Source organism: Poecile atricapillus, chromosome 8 (assembly GCF_030490865.1).
Source record: "Poecile atricapillus isolate bPoeAtr1 chromosome 8, bPoeAtr1.hap1, whole genome shotgun sequence".
NCBI classification, from domain to species: Eukaryota; Metazoa; Chordata; class Aves; order Passeriformes; family Paridae; genus Poecile; species Poecile atricapillus.
In genome coordinates, this window is record NC_081256.1 from 15,378,873 (window position 1) to 15,397,644 (window position 18,772).

The following is an 18,772-nucleotide window of genomic DNA, read 5'->3' on the forward strand; positions in this document are numbered from 1 at the left end:
CTAAGCAGATGGAGACTTGAACTGGACTCTTCAGACACAGCAAACATCCCCTGTACGATTAAGACTTGGAGAGAGCAGTATTTTTGCAGGGCCAGAAGCTGTAGTCCAATGGTCTTTGTGTGCCTCTTCCAGCTCAGGACAGCCTCTGATTCTTTAATTTGTGCTCTGTTTGAGACCTCTGGAATCCATTATTCAGGAAGTATGAACAATCCTCCAAACATCATGGCATTCACAGTGCAGAGGGCAAATTTATGACTGTGCAGGACAGCTGTAGTGGTATTCCCACCTTGTGTTTTGCTACTGGTCACATTCCTCTGGTCTTCCTTCTACAAAAGGATCTTCAAGGATGCAGAGCTCCCAAGATTCAGTCATGGCATGCAGGAAAGCTTTGCCTTCCTTCCCATCGAAGACATGATCCAAGATCAATCCCTAAAACAAACCTGACTCTCCTCAAGAAGTGCTGTGCCAATTTCAGACATCAGTCTGAAATACTCCTTTGAAAGCCACTGGTGTTTGGTGTGTGCTGTCGTCAGCTTTTGCCTCAGCCTCACCTCCTTCCCAACAAAAACACATAACACTGGGCTGTTCAAAGGTCATTCTTTGTTTGCTTCTTGACTGCTCTTAAGACAGATGTTCCAAGGCATGACAGAGGATATAAACACATGCACACTGGGGAGAAAAAAAGGTGTCCAGGTGTTTAAGCAATGCCAAATGTGAAAGAATTCCAATTCACTGCCTTCTCCTTTAATCTGGCAATTCCAAGGGACCAAGCGTGTCACGACTTGTACCCAGAGCACTTTCCGCTCGGGTGAGTTCAGACAAGGTCTGCATTAACTCCCCAACCTGCGAGAAAATTATTTGAAACAAAAGGTTCAGATATGTCCCTTTCCCTCCAACAAGCCTGAAAACAAATGGTACAGGAACAAGGTCAGAAAGGAATCATCCGCCTACCATACCACTGAATTCATTTACCTACCTCAGAGCCCATTCAAGGAAAGGGGTGGGATGGGGAACAAGGAATGATATAAAGCAGAATGAAGCTCTGGGGTCGCTCGCTACATTACAAGATTTGACAGGCCTTTGCCAGCCTTCAGCTTCTTTGTGTCTTTCACATAATAGAGAAACACAAACTGAGCAGCCTGTGATCTGGGGGTTGCACTATTAGACAGAGCAAACCCTTTGCAAATGCTAATAGTATTGTAGCATCCTGTCAGGCAGCAACACAAAAAAGGATGTTGATTTTCACATGAACCAGAACAGACTCATTGTAAGGATGGCTGCAATGAATGTTCCATCTCTAAACATCAAAAGCTACAGGCAATTGGCTTGTGGACATGAGGCAAACACTGCTTGCAATGTTCCTAAATATAGGGGGCACACTGTTACCTTTATACTTATTTCACGAGGCTGGCAGAGACGGCAGTTGCTTGAAACAGAAGTGAAAATGGTCTTCAGTTATGATTTCTGCAGTGAAATAATATCTAGATCTAAAGAGGCTTTTGCTGTGCAATTTACTGTTTTCCAGCATACTGAAAGAGACGATCCTCGATGAAACATCAATGTGCAGATCCAGTCCAAGGTAGAGTTGATGTCATTTCCAAATTATAAGGTTGTCCTTTGCTGTTCTAAGGATGTGGCAGTTGTCTGTCCTGTGCAGTAATGCTCACCCAGGTGTTTCCTGAAAAGGTCCCTAAAATGTTACAGAGGATGTAACACTCAAGCTTCTATTCTAAAACTTGTTATAAAACATCCTTTTAATTCAAACTTCACATCTTCCCCTACATTAGTAATGGTATAAGGCAAGGTGTTATTGCACCACACTGACTAACCTTCAAAAAGTTTGTTATCCTTTGAGTGAAGAACCTGAACAAAGCTCACTTTGCTGGTTGTCACTACTAAGGATAGTTTAGAAAGACATTTTTAAGTCATATTGGGAAAGCACCACTGCTCTGGAAGTCCTCTTGGAGCCTACAAGAGCAGCAAATTAAGTATTCTATCAGTGTTCTGCAACACAAACACTCAAGTGTTTGCAGCTATGCACGATAAATTTCTTTTCAGCAGGTAAGACTAGAAATATTTCTGGAATTGGCACTGGAACAGCACCTAAAACAAATCCCAAGAAACTCAATTTCAGAAATGTTTCTAGAACAGTTTGTGAGGTTGGCTCTATAACTGCTTCACCAGTACTTTCAGAACTACTTCCTGAATCACTGCTAGTCAAAACTAAAACCATGTCTCTGACTTTCAATACTTCTCACAGAACAGGCTGGATAATTTCACCTTCTGATGTGCTGAAGCACTGAGGTGATGGCAGATGCAAGCAAGGTTTGTATACACAGAAATACGCATGGGTTTTCCATTCCAGTACCACAGTATAAACAACTATTACAATATCTGTACCATTTCTGCTTCTTCCCATCCTTTCTATAAAGTACTTTATACAAAAAAATTCCAGGCAACAGCCAGATGCTGTGAAAGCTCTGTGATAACAGCCATCTAGAACTATTGCACTTGTGAAACTACAGCTTTAGGAGTTACCTGACTGTGTAGGACCTATCTTGCAAGGGTTTTACAATGCATTTCATTTATCTTACTGAATAAAAACTAGCAAGTGATTGATCATGGTCTATGAAGATTACTGCAAGGGAAGATGTATTAATGAACTAATTAAAAAATAGAACAGTATCCAAGAACTTTAAATTGACATTTAAAAAGAAAAGGTTTTTTTGGACATGGTAAGTCACTAAGATGGTTTCTTTCAGGTAATCATTAATGTTAAGTTCTTGTGAGGGTATTTCCAGAATATGAATAAACTTCACCATTGTACAGCCCATCTGTGCAAGGAAGCATTGCTGGAAGATCTCCCTAAAGCACCTCAGGACCCAGGAACACATTCCAAGCAATCAAGAAACGTCACATGCTGCAACTCTGTGAGAACACAGAGGTATCTACACAGACAGTTCATATGGCAATATCTTCCCTGGCATAAGAACATCCTACAGACCTCTCCAGTACCAAATCCCACTATGAACAAAGAGTTCTAGCTGACTCAAGGGGTCCTGGGTCAGGTTTAGAGATCCCAGTATTTCAACATTTCAAGTGATGGAAATCTTTTGCATCTTTTAAAATACAATTGTTAAGAATTACTAAGCTACATTAAAGATACATGAAAATTCGCTGAAACTTCAGCCTCGGAACTACATCATAACTCAGCTTATGTACAAAAATGTAAACAGCAACGAACCAGATTCATGTGGCTTTGATGGTGAAAGAGCACACCAGTGAATTTGAAATAACCAAGAACTTAACTGATGTATTCACCCTCTGTTTGGTTTTTACGCTTTACATTTTTTACATTTCCAAGATTTTAATTTCTCTTGTAAGTCTGATAACTTAGGATGACATTACTAGTAACTATTGAGAATGAGTAATTCTTGACATTTGAAAAGACATTATTTGTATCTTTTTCAAATATCCATTTAAGAAACTAATAAACATTTAAGAAATATCCATTTAAGAATGTTTACATTTGGTGATTCTCCTCCCTAAGCTCCAAAAGATACAGAAATTACAGACTAGTCACTGCTCCTTACAAAAAATTGCTGTATCCAGAATCTGAAGGTAGCCTAAGAAATACAGAAAAAATACCATGAACTTTGCAAACCAGTTTGGAATAACATACTCTTCAGTACCACATGAATTTTAAGCCGTTCAAATAATTGTGTTTTCCATCTCAAAACTTGTAATATTCAGCACATCCTTCTTATGCTGCTTGACATAGGATCTTTGTCTAAATGTATTACAAAAATGGTACATTAATTTATAGAGTAAAAGTAATGGTACAGTCACCGCTAACTTGGTGCTGACACAGCTCTTTGGAATCAGACATTTTGGTGTCATTAATATATACTGATATCATTAATGTACACTTGTTCACAACTTAACAAATGAGAAAAAGGTCAAAGTGACTTAATTAGGTGCAACTGCACCATGTTCAAAACCCACATTTTATTATTCCTTCAGTTACATTTTTATTCAATAAATACCTAGTTTCCATGGAATATATCATGCTAAGTCTTAGATGAGCAGCACAGAGAAGTTGGAACTAAACCCATAGGAACATCACACTAAAAGAAATTAACGTTGGGCCAGTGGATGCGATATTTTGCAACATTTACATTACACAGAAGTTTCAAACAGTGATCTCTAGGTAAATGCAAAAATTTTAGTTTGTTTCTTTGTTTGGTTTTTTTACAAAGTACAGACTTATTTCACTTGCTATACACAAAGGTGTCTGCCTTCAAAATTGTGCAAACTTACATTTCTAAAGTTATCTTCAGGGGATGGTCATGACACAAGCCATTTTTTTATTTTTCGGTTCTCAAACACTAATTTTCAGGAATTAATTTCAAACAGAAAATCTCCAAACATTCGGTTAGATCACCCTGAAATATTTAACCTTTCAACATAATTTTGCTTAGCTTGTTAGCTTTTTGTCCACATGGCTGAATATCTGATGTCCAAACATTTGGGGAACATCTTTCCAAACTTTGTATTGTTTCCTCTGAGAGCAAACCAAAACAATATCTGTTGGAAAACATTCAGATTCCTCTCTTTTCATTTCTACATATCAAAATCAACTGCCTTTTCAAAAGGGAAAATAAATCTAGTTCAGTTTTTCAATGTACATAATCAGATAACTGCAACACCAACTGTTTCAGGCCTAACACCTTCTTCCACACAAGTATTCAGAGGTGCATCCAGATCATTTGTGGCAAAATGTGGGCAAAGAAATGTGGTGGAGATTAACCACCACAGACAGCTTGTATCATGCTTAAATTTGTCACAAGTAACATTTCTATGGCAAAACTTAAAGGCAGTTTTCAGTGCCGTACTAATTTTCATGAATGATAGACATCAAGTGGGTGCAGAAGGACCTTGTGCATAACATTCTTACAGAATTGATTTTGGTCTTACAGTAGCTATTAATAAAAATGAAATTAATGACATTTTTCCTTCTTTTTTTTAGTTAGGAAGTAGGAGAAGTTGGAATTGTACATTCTGTCTTTTTAAATTTCACATGTATTCCATCAGGTTACTCTGTACCTATGGTGCAGGGAGGAGTTAACAAGGAAATCAGTCTGTGCAATCCCAGAAATGAAATGTAATCAGCTGACATTCAAGAGTAACAACATTTATCAGGAAAAAACAGGTAAAAGGAGCAGCTGCTGACATTATTTCCTGAGCCTAAGCCTTTTAAGGTGTCATTGAATAGCAGTCTGTGCTTTCAGGTGAAAGAACTATGAGAATTGCTTGGCTGACATCTCTCAATAGTTTGAGAGTTGACCAAAATCCACCACTTCCTCTCAGGATTTCAATACAATGCTTTTAAATGTGTACCACAGTGATCAGCAAATGCTTCAACACAGAGCATAACAAATAAAAATGGCATTACTTAGAAGGACATTTTAATGTATATACAAATACTAAAACGTTATGTCAAACTCCCAGCATCATTTGCAGGCAAGAAAATGACAACAGATTTATGAATCTGATCCAGCTCTACCATACAAGACACATACTAAAAAAAAAAGCTTTTTCCCTTTCAGGAAAAAACCCTTAAATGTACAACTTCAGCAAGCTCCCAAGTTATCTCATTAATACACAAATCAGATTCTTCTGTGTATGTAGCTTCAAAGATTAAACAAGCAGGTGGATTTTAACTGCACTTCTCAATCCCACGAGTCATTATTTTCTTTCTCCTTCAACATTTCAGGATGCTCCCCAAAGGATAGGAAAGAGAATGGGACACAAAAGCCATTTCATTTCAGTCTTTCTGCAAGGTATCCTGGAGAAGGCTGCATTCTTGCGTCAAGTTGCTGTTGAAACAGAATGACAATTATTTTAAAATATGTACAAATGTATGGCATCACTTGGGCTTATGGATTTGAAAATTAATAGAAATGAGATTTGGGAATTACCTGCATACAAATATTTTTGCTAACAATATACAGTGTCTTTAAGAAAAACAAAAGAACCAAAATGCTTCCATAGAAAAGTGTTCCATTCATTTTGATTCTAACTACTTATGTTTTCTTTTCTTAATATAGATAAAAATATGAACTGAGAGTAATAAAATAGCCTACAGTGACTCACAATACTTAAATAACTGGTCAGTAATTGTTTTTTTACTAAGTTTCATATCTGCTTGTAGTGTAAAAGCAGCAAGTATCATTCTGCAGATGAGAAGCAAGAAGCAGCAGCAGCAGCCAGACAATGGAATAAAAGAAAAAGGAATTTTCAAGTATCAAAACATGCATTTAAATGAGATGGATAATTTTATATAGAGCAATGAGGTAACTGTAGCAATCTCTTTATGATCAAAACATGATTACCTGCTTGAACAATCTACTTTTCTTGATGGAGGGCTTCTATGAAGGCTTCAAGTTTCTCCTGGATTTCCCGAACTTTTTCTAGTGGAAATAAAAAAATCACTGTTCAAGTACCTATTATTATTAAGTATCTGAGGACAAGTACCGAGAGAAAAGAAAACAACAAAAAAACCCACACAAAAATAATGAACAAAAACATGCAAACACAAACAAAATTAATGCTGTCATCAATATTACCCTAAGCATATTTTTTCTCAATTAACAGAGGTTTACAACATTTTTCTACATCAGAAAAAAATAAACCCTGTCCTGTTTGAAGAACTCCTACAGATATATTTTATGATTATTTTGCTAATTTAATAATTCAAAAATTTACTGAAGGAATCCAATACCAGAAATATATTTCAAAAAACTGAAATTTCCATCAGATCGTGCATAGCAGAACTACTGTACACTTGTTACACACAGAGAGCTGTTAGGTTTTAAACAATGCCCACTGGTCCCTTTCTTCTTGAACCAAATGTCCTCATGCTCCACAGCAAGTGTAACAAACACCACTAACTGTTCTAAATAAAGTTGAACACTCATACCCTTTCACCCAGGAGAATTTCAGGGAGCCACACGTCAGTGTTTAGGACACCTCCTCCAAAGGGCACACACAATGTTAAAATTAAAACTTGCATTTTATTTTCTTGCATTTCAGTAGTAACCAGATGGATGTGGGCAGAATCTCATTTTATATGAAAACTAAATCTGGGAGTTTACTCCCCCTACTAAAACACGACTTGACCACAACTACAAATAGTTACTCGGAATGAAAAGGCAAAATTGATTGTGAAAAATCCAGGGGCTTAGGCATTTTCCCACTCTTTTCTCAATTCCACACAACACTTGTCATCATATAACCTATTTGATTTATTAAACTGCTTATGAAGCAAGATTTAGAACACAGTTGGAATCCAAAGCCTGTGAGATTTCCTGCTTCTCTCTCACCACATCCTCATTTGAAGCTCCTTCTGTGTGTGATTATAGGCATGAAAAACACACTTCAGAAATATGAAGGAATGAGGGGAGAGCAATAGGACAGACAAAAACAAGTTAGATGAGCATAAACACAGACAAATATTTTTTTCCAAGCTAAAAATACTATTGGATTAAGGCCATATGCTCCCATGTTTGAGATACAGGGTTTAAGCTTTCTTAAAAAAAACTTCTATGTTTTCTTCTCTTTATCAATACCATATGTTATCAACTTTGTTGAGCTGAAGTATCAGCAAAACAAAAAGAAAAATAAAACAGCTTTAAATGGGATATGTAAGCATAAGTGGAAAAAAATCACCTACAAATAGAACAGGAATGTAGCTATGGGAACTGAAAGTTTAATCTAACAAAATGACAATCCACAAACATAAAATCCAGTTTAGAGTAATAGTAATAATAATAAAAACTCAACTAACTCCTGCAGTCCTGTTCTAACAGAAGTAGAGAATTTTAGTAAGTATTTGAAATAAAGTGTGGAAAATAGCCTCCACGAGTATGTAGAAACCTCAAGCTTCTCTCTTTATCTTGCAATTCTTAGGTGATGAAGGGTAAGCCACTGACACTTTCAACACTTCAGCATGCCCTTCCCCAGTGGTGCTTATCTACAAACAGAAGTACAGTGAAGCTGAATCACACTCTAAGTCCTAAAAAGAAAACAACCAACGAAGCTTCTTGAATTTCAGCTGGTTTTTTGTTTCCTTTTAGGGCACTTTGATATTAAATGAAAAGTACAGTCAGTGTGAGGGCAAAAGCTGTACCCTGAAAATTAAGAAACTGCAGTAGCTGATTTTTACCAGGTTAAAAAAATAATTCTGATTCAGTTCAGCAGAATCTTTGAAAGCCATCAATGAAAAAAAAAAAGTAGTCCAATGATCACTTGTCCTTACTGAACACATTTCAAGTAGTGAAAACACTATCTTTTCAAATGAAGAAAAGAATATGCATGGCATCACGGTATATAAACCTCTAGCATACAGAAAATGTTATTTCTAGGGCATTTATTCAGACAACTACATAGCTCAGCTTCCAATACTGTTGTTCTATGAATGTTTACAAAATCAGCCTTTGAAATAAATAACATTCTACTATTTTGGAAAGAATTAACGTATTTTTTGACCACACCATGCTGGATGGTGCTTTGGCCAACCTGGTCAAGTGGAAGGTGCCCCTGACCCCATGGCAGGGAAGTTGGAATGAGATAATCTTTACCGTCATTTCCAACCCAAAATATTCTATAATGATTCTGGTTTAGAAATTATTAATCCTGGACCCTGCTCTCTGAAATGAACAGCAGTTGCCTGTGATAACTGGGGATGATATCTCATGACCCAGTAGATCTCTTTATGTTGTGCTTTCAGTGGCTTTCTGTGGCACTTTTTTTCCCAATTGCAACGTTTTCCCAAGTGTTTTCTTTGTATTGACCAAGCCATTAGACCCGGTGAAAGCAGGAAGATTTAGCAGTATTAAATACAAGTATTTTCCTTTCTCAACCTCTTGCTAACGAAATATTCCAGCTCTGAAAATTAATACCATCAGCAAAAACCTGCAATTATTATTTTACCCTTAAAAAAAAGGTTTGTGCCAACAAATCTATTCTAATTTTCTGATTAAGGCATATTAAAATAACAGGATAGCAAATATGTATTCCACCAGAATATACTGTATCAGCTGTGTTTGCTCAGAGAACACGTATACTAAAATTGACTGCGTACTATGAGCACTTTATTAGTTTTTATACTCAGACTGAATTGAAATGATTACTTAACTGTAGTAATTATGAGGTCTTGAGGTAATTTAATACTTTGAACTAATATGCTGGCTATTCTTACAAAAGAACAGCTACAATGAGTGCCAAATAGCTGTAATTATTCATGCCATACCCTGTATTTTTTGCTATAGTATAAAGCCTTTTGCAGCAGCAGATCCCAGGCAACCTGTAACACTCTCCTGCACGTCCATTCTGTAGCACAGAGAAGCAGTCTGCTGAATTGGTTTACTTTAGAAATAGGCTGAAGGCAGAATTATGCATTTACACAACACTCATCTTAATAAACTAGAGGAGTGCAAGTGCAGGCCCTGCAGTTCTGGGCTGTCTAGTTTCATCAGCACCATGTGACTTTGTACATGGAACATTCATTCTCACAATTCAAGAATCAGGTGTTACCCAACTTTAGGGAAGTTCTTGCCTCTGTGAAATGCACAAGCTCAATACCCACATTTGTAGGGTTTTGACTGACACTTAGATTAAACTATCAGTCATTTACACTTGTAAATTACAGTACATTCTGTTTTGGGGAAAGTTAATCAACATTCCAAATACAGAAAATCATCTGGGCTTCAGGTAAGAATACTTACTGCAGAAGTAAATTTAGGAGTAGACAAAAAGCGACCTCTTGTTCCATGTCTTGTGATACTATGTGTTTTTCCAAGGAAAAGTAAACCACAGATTAAAAGCATTCAGCTTGCTAGCAAATTACTTCTGTAACTGGTTGAACCACCCAAGCTCTTTTATACAATCCTCCCATGTCACAAAAGGGATTTTAACAAAAGTGCTACACTCTTATTACAAAGTACTGTGTAAGTTTTAAAACACATACTGCTTACTCGGATTCTAGAAAGATGATGTGCTCTTTGCTAGCTCTAATGAAGACCTGAAGTTACAAATAAGCAATTCTTCCAGCACCTGTTAAACACTGATCAAAAATCAAATTAAATCAATGAAGAATAACTGTAACTAAACCCTTGTTTCCATCTTAGAAAAGTAAAATTCACAGGCCTAGGGGCCATGAATGGTTATTCTATTTCCCATTTACCCCATGTTTACCTAAAAGATAAGCTGGTTCATACATCAACTCATTATGCCTCTTGATCTGGTCATGAATATTCCCATAATCCTCCCTCCATATCCCATAAAACTTCACTGACAGAATGAGGAAATTCTTTATTCAGATGTCTTGAGATCCTCATTCATGCTCAGTCTCTCCTTATCTCCATATGAAATGATATTGCTACCCACTCATTTTCTTTTCATTAATCCTGTGGTCCCAAATCTAAAAGGCTCAGAACCAGACTAATTGAACTGTAATGAGGATTTGGAATACACTGTGAACACAGAAAGACGAAAGACGTAGGCACAGATAAAGTTTGCTTTTCCTACTATCATAATCTGGTCAGAAGGGAACACCCCTGAAATATTCAGTCTTACAAGGAAGGTATGCTTTCTGACTGCTGTCTGAAATACCCAAGCTTAGACAGCAAGAAACAGTGCTAAAATGAAAGCTGAAGCAAGTTATCAAGCAAATCTCCTGAGCTAAAGCCAAATAATCCCAAATAATATTTAATACAAATTACAAAAGCAAAGTATATTAGTGATTTATTTCAAACAGAATCCTAGAGGCAATAAAAGGTTTTCTTGTATTTTCTAGCTCTGTTAATTGGTTTACGAAGAGACGTGGCCTGTCTTGATTATGGTTCTGAAGATAAATTTATTTTGAAATATTCAAATACATATTTACCCATAAAGAGCCAACAATTTTAGCACAGAATTTTAAAGACATTAATTTCTGTCTGTGCCAGAGTACGAGTACTTTGAGCAAATCAAAAAGCTTTCCCTTCCAAATTACAAATATGTACATATGATATCAAATTTCAATTGCAGCAACAAAACAAATTCCAAAATCTTTCTGAACACAAATCCATTTTTATTTTGTACTTTGATGAAACCTACAGTATAAAATGACCACAAAATGTGCTAATATCTTATTATAAATCCTCCTGTTCTACATTAATGTAGATTAATGTCTCCAACTAGTGTTTACATGGCTTTGGTATTTGAAAGCTCATGGCTGTTGCTCCTTTTGCTCTGGATTGCGTTTAGACTTGAGTTCTCCCCTTCCCTTTTTTTTCATCTTCCTTCCTTTCTTAATCCCTTCCTTGCTTATGAACATTCTCACTGCTTGCTGTGCTACTTCTATGTTATGGTTAGTTAACCACAGAGGCAGAAATTTGGAATTTACTGCTGTGAATGCATCATCTTTCCTCTATTAAAAAGGAAAGCCCTGTCAGTCAGGATTCATCACAATGCCCAGAAACACACCATTAAAACTGGACATGTCAATCCAAAGTTTTCTATTGAAAGCTGATTTTTACCTTAGGGCTAAGACACAAACTCCACAGTTGTATACAGCCCCCATGAGCAGCCAGGTGGAGAAAAGGGGGGGAATCATCTCTTTGGAGCTCAGCCTTTTGTGCCACATTCCTTGATTTTCTAAGGGCCATGCAAAAGCTTTACTTCTTGTTAAAATGGTATGAGACAACACACTCCCGGCACTCCAAACAATGCCTCAGAAAGTAGACTTCCCAGCCACAGCTACCTGCAGTAACACGCTTACTCATGCTTCATGCAAACACTGCTGTAATTCCCTGATCACTGCAAGGTCATGTCCTGCTGAATTTTAGAAAATCCTTTGAAACCACCTATCACATTTTTTGCCAGTTTCCTCTTGTTCACATACCATATTTTCCTCTGGATAAGGCTGAGAGGAAAGCTAAAGTTTTAAGGGGAGAGGAAGGAAAAAAAAAAGGCAAAAACCACCCAGGCTGCCCTTAAAGAGACAGAACATCATTTGTCAGCTGCAAAGACAGATTTATAAGTAGAGGGCCCCCTCTGTTCCTTTAAGGCTGCAAAACAGATGGGAAGTGAATGGACAGTCAAAGGGTCAAGAAAACACATGGGAGGTGCTGCTTGTATGCTGTATGTATGTTCCCAGCAAAAGAAAGAGGTCAAGATTGTAACTGCATGGCTGGGTGCTGGAAAGGCCTTTTCTTTAAGCTGTTACAAAGACAAACGCTGTTCTTCATCCTGCTGTCAAGGCACTATAAATATTGTTTGTCAAGAGAGTTTCAGCAGCTAGAAGTTTTTTTTTTTAAAAAAGACTGAGCAGGAGGATGAATCATGTGAATGATTCTTAAACAATTAGCTCATTAGAGTAATAAAAGCACTGCAGAATCCTGAAAAGTTTAAATGGAATTTATAATAGTTCATATAGTAAATCAATCCATCATTATGAATATACAGTCTTTAAAATGCAAGCTTGCAAAATGTAGCTGGCATGGTCATTAGTTACCAGTAGTTAGACTCAATGAAGATGCTAGCTGATGCTATATTGTAGTAGCTGTCCTTTAATGTTATATTTCTTATATGTGTTGCAATCTACCATGACATTTGAATTTTCATCCAGTTTGATCTCCTTTTCCAGGACCATAACAGAAGAAAACATCAAGGAGCCTGTTTCCTATGAAGATACAGTTTTGTTTTCCCTGTTGTAGGCAAATCCACCTCTTAAACAGGAACAGATCACCTCCAAATTGTGTATTTAGCCTGATGTAGAAACAAAATAAAATTAAGAAAAAAATCTTAAAACAGAAAAAACCCCCAAGTCACAGGTGCCAACACTGAAGTTACTTTGTTGCAAGTATTACTATATTAATTATTAATCCCTTCATAGCACACCTGAGCAAAGCTGTCAGCTGCCTGTATGAAACAGTATTACCTTTATTTCACAAGTTATTTTTGCAAGCTACTGAGCACTGCAACAATATTTTAGCATTACTAAGAATGATGTTTAGCCCCAGAAATGGGAACTGTGTATTGTGCTGTTGAAATAGTAGGTTACTAATCAATGTCTTGATCTATAGCTGCTCCAGATTCACCGGTGAGAGCTCTCAGTTTAACAAAACGGCTTTGGCCGCACATTTGCCCCCTCTTCGGTGGAACAGAACAGAAGCTGGCTGTGCTTCTTGGAGCAATCCCTGGGGCTCCTCAGGCTGGTAAGCATGAAATCCTTCTGTCTCTGACAGAGCATCTCAGAACTGAGCTATGGGGCTGAAGCAAAACTGACAATTATACAGACTACCGACTTTAAACAACAGACATTTCCATGAGCTATTCATCAGTTCTGCTTGTCTACAGAAAGGAAACTAAATATTACCAAACTGTGATGTGAGGTCACAAACTATTTCTACACTGTCATTGAGGTTAGCCAATGTACCAGTGATCATTACCCTGTATTAAGTTGCAAGTTTATGAGTGTCACAAGGTCTGCAGTATCAAGGTAGGACTTGGGCATCTTTCAGTCCTCTGTTTCCATCTCAGATTTTTTTAATTAAAACTGCTCTAATAATTCAGTCTTTCAGCAGAACCTGGCTGTGTTGCTTACTGGACAGCTGGAAGGAGCTTAATAGCAGAATGACAAGGCAACCTTATAAAACAATCTCATCCTTTGAATCTCATATTTACGGATACAGGAAGATTGAACATCCAAATCAAAACTGTTAAACGAGAACGAATCAGAATACAGTGATACTCATTATTTTGTGTGCAAATAGATGGAAAGCATAGAGGCAAACCAGAAATACTATCCTAATGATTCATCCAGTGATGTAACAAAATATGAACAAAATTTCCTTATGCAGGAAAGATATACACAGCAAAGATGATAAACTACTATGTAAAGGCTACTGTAACTTTAAGGCTATGAAACTGTAAAAAGATTTTAACATAAAAAAATAAGTGATATATGTTGTTTCTCCACCCAAAAGAAAGTATACTCAGTAATTAGTTAGATAATGAATTAATAGGCCATCATGACTATTTAAGTTAAAGTCTCTCTAGAAAATGGCAGAAAATGAAGTGGTGATTAGATGAATTTTCAGATAATAAGAATAATGTTTAATAGTCAGAAACTTAAGTCACCATATTCAAATTTTTCTTTTTTTCTTTGCTATCATTCCTATGGGCAAAGAGGAGTCTACTACAACTGACAAAGTGTAACATACATAACACTGATCTCTCCAGCTTTTGAAAATGGGAATGTTACATTCCACAGCCCCATAGCACTTTAGAACAAAAGCATGCATTTGTCCATTTATAAGCCTGTAATTTATACCAATAGTAAATCTCTTCATGATAAGTACTTAAATTTTGATTAATAAGTACCCTTCCAAGGAACCAGTACTAAAGAGAAGATAATGCCCAATTAGATGTTTTCACCTTTGCATCATTCAGAAAATTTGAGGAAAAAAATAAATTCAGCAGACAACACCACAATGACCCTCAAGTACAAAAGACATGGGTCTAGAGTAAGATTAATAGGAATTACACATGTCATTATTCATGTAGCAGTTTATCACTATTTTTCAATGTCAACTTTAAGTGATAGGCTTCTTTTAGTCAGTGACAAATGTGGTGAACTTTGTATGGATCCGTTTTAGGACCTGGACATCAGTGCCTAACTCTTCATCAATAACTAAGAAATCACAGCAGACAGGCTTTGGTCATCTGGGATTCTTAAGTTAAGTAAACCATCACTCCATCACAGGATGTCTACAAGTGATGTATGTTCTCCCTTGAGGATTACTTCCCTCTGTGAGAAGACGCAGCTTTCTAAGGCACTTTCTGCCATGACACAAAGCAGGAACTACCTTATCTGCACTTTGACACACAGACCATCCTACACATTCTTCTGGTTTTAATTCATTAGTTTCATGCTGCGGCCCCAAAACTCAAGAGAAAAAAAAAAAAAAAAAAGAACATTTATCCAGTGTCTTTCACATCAAAGCACACTTGCTTGGGTTGATTTCTTAGATTATCTGCATGGAACTAAAAACATGATAGTCATGCAAAAAGAATTAATTCGCATTCTAACAGGAAGTTTGCAAGTCTATTGTGAGATACTGCTTTGGTTCAAAATTAGAGGAAATTGAAGACACAACCGTTCAGACTGATTGCAAGCACAAGTTCCTGCACCATGGAGCACCAGGACCTGTACAGAGCTCAAAGGGAGCACAGGAGTCATGCTGCCACCAGCACACTGGGGACACCAGCACAAGCTTGAACTCATTAAGAAACAGACAGCCCACACTTTGTGACTGATTGAGATTTGGACAGAAATGAATGTGCTCTAAATGACAAGCAGCCTCTGATAAGATACAGGCTATAGTAACATCCTCAGGGAAGCTGCTGGCAGGGGACTGTGAAGATAGCAGCCACCCTGCACATGCTTAGCAGAAGTTGGAGATCTGTTTTGTGATTCCCAGAGGGAAATGGCTGCTCTGTGTCTGTCTGGGCAGATGGCCACACCATCTTCCTGGTGTCATATTTTGACAGACCAGGATGAGATGAGTGAGTGCTCCTCACTGCTATGATCAGGTTAAAGGAGAATGAGATAAAAGCAAGACTGCTGACACCTCTGGAATTGTCTTACAACTACGAAGCAACCATATTTTTATTTAAGCAGCTTCTAAAACTCCAATTAGGCACTGTGGAAGAAATAAGAGCACAAAATAACCCTAATTCTTCAGTTTCTAATAAAATTACTCCTCCGTTTGCATTTCATAAGATGCTTTCCTCTTTCCTATATCTGTCTTTGGGCAGCAGGGATGACATTTGGGCACTACCTTAGTACCTTGAAAACTATACCTTTTTTCTGTATCTTGTAAACACTGGCTCTGTTTTAAGGACTACTAACCACTGCCTTTTGAGCTGTTTTGTCTGCCTCTAGTTTCTAGGGGAAAATGACTTATGATCTGCTTATTTGAGAGATCTTTCCCCCTACAGCTGAGCTTTGCCCCTATGAAACACTGTGACCTTTTAAAAAGAAGTTAAAGCTCATAATAGAAGAGCAAATGGAAGCAAACGCTTTAGAAAGCCAAGTCAAAGCCTGATTTTAAGAAGCACATTTAATCAACAATGTCATGAAAGATAGAGGTCAAATCAAAGGACGATTGGCAGTCATCTGAAGGAACTGAAATTTAATTAGGCTACAGTAATGACCACAGTACAGGATTACTTTCACACAACATTTTTGTTCTGCAGCTAACAGCAATGAAAGAAAAAATGTAACCATGGAGCAAGTAATTATATGCAAAGTACTCTTCACAGATTTTATCCCATACTTTGCATAAATGCATAACAAAAAAAGGGGATTCACTTGGATTCAAACCATTCTGTTACAACAGAACAGACACAACAGAACCCACTCAGCAAATCACAGGAACTTCAGGTCCTGAGTCAGCAACTTGCCTATGGAAGTGCCAACCTTAGCCTTCTAACTCCATTAAAATGGCAAGTTTATTATATGCCTATATGATATTAAACCATTTATGCTCCAAGCTGGCAAATGGCTTACATTCAACAAGAGAAAAAGTAAATAAAAAATTTAATGCTGTGACTTCAAAGCAATGACTTTAGATATAAAACTTGAAAGTATTTTACTGTAATTCTGGTTTGTTTAGTTTTTATATGTTTAAGTCTTTACAAGAAACTAATTAAGTTCTGAAAACTATTACATTTCATAGCTTACAAACGTATGACAGAATTGAAACAAATGGACCTAAGCTGTATTTTCTTCATGTGAGGGCTTACTCCTCAAATGTTTCAAAAAGCTTTTGTGCAAAATGAAGTCTCAGCTAGCCCACGACACCTGTACAGGTGTCAGCATTACTGACAAATGAACTTGGAGGCTGATCCATTCACATTCATACCTAGCAATTTCAGGATCAAGTTTCCACAGGCATTCCCACCTCCTGCCAATGACTCTCCCGTGCACATGGTTTCACTTATAATTTGGTGAAGAACTGGGTTCTCTTTTCCAACTTGTGAGGACACAGGATATTGGATGAATAGTATGCTGGCCTAGGAAAGATGCTATGTTTTGTTTATCCTACAGCTTTGCAACATTCATAATTTTGCTGTCCAAAAGGACTAAAAGGAGAAGAAATAAATGAAGATAGGACATATATATTTCTTTTGGGTCTGTGAGATTTCAACTCTACTGAACTGAATGGCAAAACTCCTGCTGCCTTGCCTGAAGGTTGGATTCACCTGAAGCATTCAACACCTAAGTGCACCATCTAGCATGATTTAGATGCTACTGCAATAGGGAGAGATGGCACTTAGCTTTAAGATAAGACACTGGAAGATCCACTTCCTTCTGAAATGATTAAAGGATTTAGTTCCTAATAGTTTTTTCTTAATAAAGCTTACTAAACTAGTACTTTCCATGCAGTTGCTAACCAGAAATGTGCAGCTGAGAAAAAAAAAAAGACCATCCTTTCCAAACTTCATAAATTACACATCATACAAACAAACCAGAAAACCCTGAGGGGAAGTGGAAAACAGAGGGACAATGACAGGCAAGTGCATCTTCTTCCTCCCGGAGCTGGGAGGGGAGCCCCGGCAGGAGCGGTGCCCCCTCGGCGGCCGCTCAGCGCCACCGCGCGCTCAGCACCGGCGGAGCTCGGAGGCTGCTCTGGCCCCAGCAGGAACTCAACATTTTCAACAATTACCGTGTTACAGTCTACGGAAAGGTAACATTCATCCACATGCTATCAGGTATTTCTGCTGAAATTACTAATCTGGCATTTGTGTTAAAAATAAAAACAGCAGAAAATACATTATTCATGTTGAAATTGAAGTCTTTAATCTATGTATTATTTTCTTTTTTAAAAAAAAAGCATTGCCCAATACTGAAGAACATAATTCAGATACAGTCCTAGGGATGATGTGACTTCAAATAATTGTTTTTTATAAATAACCAACCAAGCTGGCATTTTAAAATACACGTAACATTTAAAACTTTCAGTAACTTCCGAGGCAGTGTTCAATATCATTCACTTTGAAAAGTTTAACACAAATACAGGAAAAAACAATAAGAACTTGCAAATACTGCAAAAGATCACTGATAAAATTAAAATATATGTATTGACTCATCCATTTTCAAAGGTACTGAAGAAATAAAGGGTAATTAATATCTAAAAAACAAGAGCAAGTGAACAGATTTGTGTAGAGCTGCACACACTTGTGGGTTACAGCTGCAGGAATTTGAAGGGACTGAGTTGTCACCATTAGATTTTCCCTCCAGCCCGAAGCAGTGCCTTAAAGCCTGCAATACAAACAAGGCAGTCTTGCCAAGAGGCTTTTCTGTGAAATTCTCCTTTTAAAATATTAATGTTCACCATTATACTTTTAGCTCCTTCTATCCCATTTCACTTCCTATAGAATACAGCATATTTAAGATACTGATATAGCTAAGCAAATACTTAGTTGTGGGGAATACAAATTTCAAATCAAAGTACTTTGTCCTTCAGCAATGAGCAAAATCAAGATGCAGGTGCCAAATGTAAAGGAAATGTAATTCCTCTGATTTCTGGTGAAACTGTCCAAGTCAGGGCTGTGTTCCTGAAATGCCAGACAACTTTGGAGAAGAACTTCCAATAAAAATAATGCCCCAGAGTTGTGAGGTAGCTTGTGAACAACTTCATTAAAAGAGGTTCCTATC

The 18,772-nt window shown here is 37.2% G+C and overlaps 1 protein-coding gene across 4 annotated transcripts in view; it reads right to left on the reverse strand.

Annotated features, from left to right (window-relative positions):
* Positions 1-3,965: 3,965 nt before the first annotated feature.
* Positions 3,966-18,772, reverse strand: part of OPA1 (OPA1 mitochondrial dynamin like GTPase) — a 49,417-nt gene continuing 34,610 nt past the window's right edge. For all 4 annotated transcript variants that reach the window (XM_058843778.1, XM_058843776.1, XM_058843777.1 and 1 more), the window contains 2 exons: positions 6,396-6,473; positions 3,966-5,879 (listed from right to left, as the gene is read on the reverse strand). In XM_058843778.1, the coding sequence (XP_058699761.1) occupies positions 6,409-6,473 (65 nt within the window). In that variant the 3' untranslated portion in view covers positions 3,966-5,879; positions 6,396-6,408. The remainder of the gene's footprint in view (positions 5,880-6,395; positions 6,474-18,772) is intronic.